Genomic DNA, 8,773 nt, shown 5'->3' on the forward strand with positions numbered 1-8,773 from the left:
TGCATATTCGTTTGACATCAATGTTCTTCCCTTTTATTCAGCTTGTTTTTATTTTTGTCAACAAACATAATAATACAAAAATTTAATTGTGGTAAACGAAATAATAATTTGATATAAGTAGGAGTTTTTTCTTTTCTTCCTTACGTGATAGAAAAAAGTGAATATTATTTTCAAAATCTACATAGCCGAATTATGGAAAATCCATTATTAAAACCAAAACAACTTTTATGAAGTTTGAATTGGCAGGCTTGTATAATCCTTCTGACCACACTTGAAATGCCTTTAGAACATGTTTCTTTGTGAAACATAGAGACTTAAATCTTAAATAGGAAAATGCATAACAGAATGTTAATATTTTTTTGTGTTTGATGATTACTGATTAAGGATACAAAAACAAATTAAGAATCAGAGTTGCTTTTCTGGAAATCGTAATTAGTTTGTCTTCAGTTTCGTTTTATTTATTTTATTTTATTTTTGTAATTATTTTGTAGGAGCTCTACTTTCACTGTTAAGGTTGAACTCATTTAATTTCATAGTTTCTCATTCAATAATGGGTCATCATCAGCTGCCTTACATGTGATTTCGACACTTTATTTTGCACTTAAAAGTGGTATCTTAAGTTTCTATCTTCTCCAAAGATTTATTGATAAATATATTGAATACAAGATGCGAGAGATCACACTTTATAGAAAACGAAAATTAAGTGCGCCTACCTCATTCAAAGTTTGTCCAGTGAAAGTTTTTAAATAGCGAAATGCTTGAAAAATGCAACCTCCAATGACTATCAGCAGTGGAAGCGTTTGTATTATAACAGCCAGCTTCTTAAGCCACAGTGGCCAGTAGGTGTCGCCAGTGTCGTTATCTTGCCAAGGGTATGTTGAGTCAACATTTCCAGACCGGACAAAGGCAATGGAAAGTATCTGTTGGAATTGTAACAAACTAAATAAAACTTTCACTTTTATCACGTTTCAGTTAGTGTTTTCTCCAACTTTTTTGTTATTTCACGAAGTGCTTTCGGTCAGATAATCCTTAGACTGAAGCATTCAAAGATTAGCTTAACAATTCATGTGTAGACTGAAAAACTCGAAGACTTACTCGTCAGTTAACCTGTATTTGATTGTCAGTTAATACGTAGACTGAAGTGTCTGAAAACCTAAACCTAATTCTCAGTTAGTTTAAAGACTCAAGCACCTGAAATGTTGTTTGTCATTTAGTTTCTAGAAGTTCATTATCAGTTAGTCTGTAAGCAAACACCAGAAGGCTTTCTCGTCAGTTATCCTATAGACTGAGGCACCTGAAAACTAGTCAGTTTATCAATGCAGGCTGAAGCACCTGAAAAATTGATTGTCGGTTAATTTGAAGCACCAAAAGACATGTCAATTAGCCTATAGACTGAAACATCTGGATACGTGATTGTCACTTAATAAGTAGTCTGAAACACCTAAAAAAATTATTGTCAGCTAATCAGTTGACTGAAGCACCTGGAGACTTAATTGTAAGTTAATCAATATACTGAAGCACCTTGAGACTTAATTGTAAGTTAATCAGTATACTGAAGCACCTGGAGACTTAATTGTAAGTTCATCAGTTGACTGAAGAACCTGGAGATTTAATTGTAAGTTAATCAGTATACCGAAGCACCTGGTGATTTGATGGTAAATTAATCAACAGACTAAATTAACTAAATGCAGTTGCTTAAATCGAGCCAGAAAGCTTTATGTGAAATAAAGACAACATGGAAGAAACAACTTCATTGTAATGTGTTAATATATATTATTGTTAAAATTAATATGTGCTTTAAACAAAACTCCCGTTTACTTAAATAAAGAACAGGAATGAATAACCAGGACTAAATCTACAGGGAAAAAACGTGATTATTTGCTGAGAAGCCTTTTTTAAACAGATTTTTGGTTTGTTTTGAATTTTGCAGAAAACTACTCGAGGACTATCTGCGTTAGCCGTGATAGCTAGAAGGAAGGCAGCTAGTTAACACCACTCACAACTAAATCATGGGCTGCTCTTTGGTAGTTTTACCAAAAAAACTACTGAAAAACATGCATTAGGTAAAACTATTGCAATATTTTGTTAAGTTCAATGTGTTGCCTTGACGTCATAATGATTTTGATAATATTTTCTTCTTCTTGCGTCACATGCTGCAATAACCTAGTGAGACAGACATTTTAGCTTTCGTTTGTAAAACGATTTACAATTCAAAAACAACACTTGTAACCAATATGTTTGACATAAAATCTCAAAATTAACTCGATGAAATACCAGGTTGTGAATTATGAAGGAAAATGTACTTTAATTGTTTATATTTTATAAAGTATACATTTTTTGACTCAGCTTGTACGTTAATAATGTCATGAATATTATATTCAGTACAACATCTCATTCTTTTTTGTCTGCGTTATAAATGAACAACAGCTATATTGATTTCATCAGATATGACAATCAGATCGTGTTTGACATGCGCTTGTTAATTACACCTTTGATATCAAAAAAGTAAAGAACGTGCTGCTTTATTCATTTTAAACGACATAATTTTTAACTTTAACTTAAAAATTAAAAATATATAAAGTCGAACATCGACAACAATGGCTGTTAAGGTCCACAAAACTTGAAAGAGTAAAATTTGTTTGGAATTAAGCACAAAGCTACACAATGGGCTATCTGTGCTCTGCCCACAACGGGTATCGAAACCCAGTTTCTAGCGTTGTAAGTCAGTAGACATACCGCTGTGCCACTGGGGGGAAAAAATAAAATAGGCACATAAGTTCACCATCACGCAGTAACTTTCTTATTTGTAAACAAACTCATAATTTCTGCTTTGAAATAAAGGTTTGTTTGTTCATTTAAAGTTAAGCACAAAGCTACACAATGGGCTATCTGGGTTGTGCCCACCACTGGTATCGAAACCCGATTTTTAGCGTTATAAGCCCAAAAACTTACGGCTGAGCCACTGGGAGCTAGAAATAAATATATTTTATATTTCATAACTACATGTATATTAACTTGTAAGGCTTAGTAATATATAGGATATTAACTTGGAATTATAACATATCGAATTTATCTTTCAATAAATGAAGAAGTACGTGGATAACATACCAGATAAGACACTGGAAGAACCACGTTCCATTGAAAAGTAAGCATTGGAAGAACCAAAACACGCGTGGCCTGTTGTTGACTTATGAGGCATACAAGTTGATCTGTTCCGTAAGGACGACCTAAAAAGATGAACACAATTAGTAAAAACCAGTGTATAAGCCACAACTTACACGAACTGAAAAAATGAACACAGTTAGTAGAAACCAGTGTATAAACCACAACTTACACGACCTTAAAAGATGAACACAGTTAGTAGAAACCAGTGTATAAACCACAACTTACACGAACTGAAAAGATGAACACAGTTGGTAGAAACCATTGAATAAACCACAACTTACACGACCTTAAAAGATGAACACAGTTAGTAGAAACCAGTGTATAAACCACAACTTACACGAACTGAAAAGATAAACACAGTTAGTAGAAACCAGTGTATAAACCACAACTTACACGAACTGAAAAGATGAACACAGTTAGTAGAAACCAGTGTATAAACCACAACTTACACGAACTGAAAAGATGAACACAGTTAGTAGAAACCAGTGTATAAACCACAACTTACACAAACTGAAAAGATGAACACAGTTAGTAGAAACCAGTGTATAAACCACAACTTACACAAACTGAAAAGTGCAAGGAATATTTTGTGGTATCACACAGAGTTGAAAATCTACCACAGGGCCAACCCGTGCACAGAAGACGTGAAATATAGAAGGGAATAATGTTATGTTTCCTTATCATATAGATATTTGACTCACCTTATGAACGAGATGTTTATTAGATATCTACTATCAGAAAAAAATTACTGGTATGACCTCTGAATAAAACCAAACCTTTATATAAAAGAAGTGAAGAAAACTGCATTGTTCATTTCTCTCTAACGGTAGTGTTTCAGCTAAAAATAATAGCCTTACCATAAACTTTAAGTACTTTTTAAGGTAAAACATTCATAAAGTAAAGTGAAGTATTAGTATTTTCGTTTGTTTGAAATGTTTTTATATACAGCCCCTAAGGCATTTTGTTGATTGAATTAAGAACTGAGATAGAAGACTATACTTTTTCTATTGTTATGTATACGCATTTGGTGTAGCAGTTGCATATGCGTTAAAGTAAGTTATTTTTTAGAAGCGATAGTTATGGCAAAATTGTTTACGTAGCAGTTTATGAAGCATTTGTTGTGTAGTTCAATTGTTGTGAATTGACGTCATGCTATTTGAACTTTCCAAGTTTTTCTCGTAGATTCATCGAGTATTGCTACATCACAACGTCTCGTAGTATATAGGCAACCAAGTTAGTGCAATTAAGTTAGTGAAAGTGAGACAAAGTTAGTGAGAGATATAGTCAAGTAGATATAGACTGTGTTTGTAAGTTTAACCATAAAGAGTGTATAGTGGCAACATTTAAAGATTATATTGTAGTAACACAGTAGAGAAGAATAATTCGCCTGGTAAATTGGGTTCTAAAGTAACTGAATTAGCCTGTATGGACTTTTGACGTAAAAGAGAATTATTTAAAGCTCTGGATACAGCTTTGGTAACCTACAAGGTAACGTAAGTGAATTTATCATTGACTGTATTGTGATAACAGGGTAGAGAAGAATAATTCATCTTGTCAATTGGATTCTAAAGTAACTGAACCAGCCTGTGTGGACTCTTGTCGAAAAGAGACGATTATTTAAAGCTCTGGATACAATTGTGGTGATTAACTGTATAACGAACGTTTGAATATACGTTTGAATTGTTTTGAATATATTATTTTAAAACAAGTGGATTGTATGTTGTCTGTTTATTGTTTAAAATTATCGCCAACAAGTCACAGACACCTATTGTAAAGAATCTTGCCCACACACATACTTAAAAACCTGACAAAGAGATATTTGTCAATGTAATTATAACGCAAAAATTATCCATAATTATTTAATCTGCTTCTAAAAAATAAAAACTACAGCTCTAAACGTACCAATTGGCAAAATGAATATATTTCAGACTTTAACATTACAAAAATGTTCTTTTACAAAGTTCAAGAATTTTCCGTGTATTTTTAACACGTTACATCATCCAGAATATTTTTGAAAATTATAAGACAACGCTGGAATTCTGTGAGACTAAGACTTAACATATATATGATATTAATAAAATACGTATTTTTGAGCATGTGACATTGCATAATAAAAATCTATAACTTTTTTTTTCAATTGAAGTTTTTCAAAAACAGGTTTTATGAAATCTTTGTAACAGAAATAGAAGAAATAAATATTTGCGCAACAGCTTCGGTTGAGATATGTGTTATTATAGTTTGTCTTAAAAAATAAGTTGTAACAACACTTACGTCTAAACCTTCATCGAAGGCACATTTGGGTACAAATATTTAATAAAATTTTAAAATAACAACTGAAAGCTAAAATTATAAATATCATAATTAACAATTATTATATTTATTTCGAAAAGTTATGTAATGTGGAAATACCTGTGAAACAATAACTGTGTATATATATACACATGTTTATTAAGCCTAAAGCCCTAGAAAGTGAAATTCATGTTACATTTGTTTCACAGTCTATGTTGAACATATAGCGAAACTACTACATTTTCTATCTAAATAGCCAGATCATATTTGTTAATAATATATATACTTCTGAGTTGATAGTAGTGTAGGTAATAACTTTATCTGAATATTCTTCAACTGTTTTGAATTCTCCCAAAAGCATCTTAAAATTATTCCCAACAAAAATCAAATGTACAAGATTCTTATTATAGGGACATAAATCACCGAGATAAGTTAAAGCAAAAAACTAAAACTAATACTTTACGTGTTATTTATACAACACCCACCATGTAGTCGCAAAAATGGGTGTTTACGAACATCAAATATACTTGTGACGTCGTAGTTTAGGTAACGCACTTACTTTTGATATAAGCATCTGTTAAACATTTCCAAAGTTACGTAGTATTTAAGCTTATTATTTTGATTCAAGATATATCTTAATGATTTGTAACTAGCACCGTATGTTAACAGGATACTTTATTGCTTTGTGTATCCACGAAGGTGTCAATATGATAAAGTTGTCACGTGATTATTAGGCTGTTCACTCTAGGAATAGATGCTAGGATATCAAACTTCAAAGTGTTAATTGTACGACTGGAAACATAAGGAATACGTTGAGCATTTCTTTTTATCACAGTATGTATTTCCATACCAACAGTATTGTGTAGAAAACAATGGAAGCTTAGTTTCCTATAGCAAACTAGACTAAACAGAACCATATACTTATTACATGAATATGTTACATAATTTTCTTCCAATTACACTAAAGGTAAAATTGAAAGGAGAATCCGTGATGTAAAGGCCTAATGTTTTCTTTGATTTGCCGTACTCACTGCTATAGACTGCAGTTTCGCCTATTGAAGGCTCATCAGCACAGCAAGGGCTGGCAATTCAAAGAAATACAGTTAGGCTTTCTTATAACGGCGATTTGTATACAACATTAATGAGTTTTTAAAGTCCTTTTCAATCACCAATACTGATGATTTAAGAGGACTTAAAAACCCCATAAACATATACTGTCAGTCAAATTATACAACAATCGGATATGAAACGTACGTACCTCTGATAAACAAAATGACAATTATCGTAACGAGAAACACACTCCCCACCCACCACAGAGATCCAATGCACACATCCAGGAAGAACAGAATTAACAAACCAATCTGAAATACAATTGAAATTTAAAATTAACTTACAAATTATTGGCAAAATGTATATATATATATATATATATATATATATCTTCAATAAATTATGGCTATGACATTAATCTTTTCATACTAAAAATAAACACGAAGTCCAATTCACTTCATATCACTGTGGATAGCAAAAGACAACTAAGAACATCATATATTGGTCTATTTTTGGTACAAATTTCAGAAGCAAAATGGTTTTTCACTAACCCAAAATGGTAAATGCTTTTTATTTTATAAATTTGAAACGTGTATAGAAGAATTGTTAGCAGATCGACTTCTTTTAAGAACCTATCATTAGAACAAATTATCTATTGCATTATTGGATTGATAAAGAAATTGGGATTGAAAAATGTATGTTCGAACGTAGTTGCGCTGAAAACAGTTTGCCTGAAACGTCGTAATAAATTTGTTTTACGATGACTGATGTTTGACACAGTTTAATAATTCAGTCACTGTATTGTTATGTGTGGGACAGGTTACGTATTGTCTTGTGTAGAAAGCAGGTTATCTTTTTGTCTATAATCTGTACAGTTATGTACGAGGCAGATTACCCATTGCCTTTGTACAGAGCAGGTTAATTCTCGCCGTTTTTGATTTATTAATAGGGAACGATTTAATCATCGTATTTTTTTGTGTAGGCAGAGATTAAAATTATCTTATTATCCATATAACATACAAACGTAACGGCGCTATAAGCTACAATGAATCCTAGAAGCCGAAACGTTGGATGATAAATAAGATTTTATTCTAGAGTTATAGGCCATTTTTCGTGTTTTATTATAAGCCATATAATTCAGTCAGTACTTAGTTTCTGAAGAAATGATGGACTTAGTCTTGACATCATTGTCTAAAGACACTTTAAAAACGAATTAGTCGCGGCATTATTGTTTGGAGACACTTTAAATATGAATTAGTCGTGGCATTATTCTCTAAAGACGCTTTAAACATGAATTAGTCGCTGCATCATTGTATAAGGACACTTTAAACATGAATTTAGTAGTAGTATCGTATTCTAGGGACACTTTAAACATGAATTATTCGTGGCATTATTACCTAGAGACATTTTAAACATGAATTAATTGTGGCATCATTGACTAGAGACACATTAAACATTTTACAAAATGTAACAAGTGTCTGACCTAAGAGTAATAAAATAAAAAAAGAGACAACTAATATTTATTGAGGTGTTTTTTATTCGAGTTGTTAGAAGAGAACAAAGTCATCGGAATATACAAATCATTCAAACAATCTGTTGTTTTCGGGGTCGAGAATATTTTAAAAAGTATAATATTAGGTTACCTATTTTTGTTTTTCATTACTATATTATAGTCTCTTAATATATGGTTTGAGAGTTCCAGATATATCAGCAATGTATTTAATAAAAAATATAATAGAGCATTACGTATCGTTAGTCCCGTATATAAATAAAATATAATACAATTCATTAGGCTTAACTCGTTTCTCAACTCTTGCTTGATCACGTAGAAAGGAATTTGAGAGAAAATATATATTTTAATTTAAATGTTGTCATTCAGTTTGTCTCAAAATTTATCAAATAAGTCAAATGAAGACAAAAGAACTTTAAGGCATGTCTCGTCACACAAGCCCCCCCCCCCCGCCGTTTTTAGATATAGTTTATGAACACTGTTTACTATAAAATGTCCTGTGACATTGCAGGTGCGAATCGCAAATATATACACCTGGAAAAAAGTTAAGCACCCCCAAATATTTTTCAGGATTGCTTATTGAAAATAAGGTTTAATTTCCAGGATGTTGAGCAATGTTCATAATTTCAAACATAATTAAAAGGATGTGAGCGTTCAGGTGTGACATTTAAATCAGGCGCGTTTTTTTCCCACGTGCAACTTGCTCCCTTCTTCACGTCCAATATGCACTATTTTCACGTGCATCAAATTCATATTTAA

The 8,773-nt window shown here is 31.8% G+C and overlaps 1 protein-coding gene across 2 annotated transcripts in view; it reads right to left on the reverse strand.

The window, feature by feature from the left end:
- Positions 1-8,773, reverse strand: part of LOC106469922 (sodium-dependent proline transporter-like) — a 43,757-nt gene that overhangs the window by 3,235 nt on the left and 31,749 nt on the right. For both annotated transcript variants that reach the window (XM_013930439.2, XM_022398494.1), the window contains exons 12-14: positions 6,713-6,815; positions 3,109-3,227; positions 714-920 (exon numbers count right to left, since the gene is read on the reverse strand). In XM_013930439.2, coding sequence (XP_013785893.1) covers positions 714-920; positions 3,109-3,227; positions 6,713-6,815 — 429 coding nt within the window. The remainder of the gene's footprint in view (positions 1-713; positions 921-3,108; positions 3,228-6,712; positions 6,816-8,773) is intronic.

The sequence above is a fragment of the Limulus polyphemus genome, unplaced genomic scaffold (genome assembly GCF_000517525.1).
Source record: "Limulus polyphemus unplaced genomic scaffold, Limulus_polyphemus-2.1.2 Scaffold3724, whole genome shotgun sequence".
In the NCBI taxonomy this organism is placed as follows: domain Eukaryota; kingdom Metazoa; phylum Arthropoda; class Merostomata; order Xiphosura; family Limulidae; genus Limulus; species Limulus polyphemus.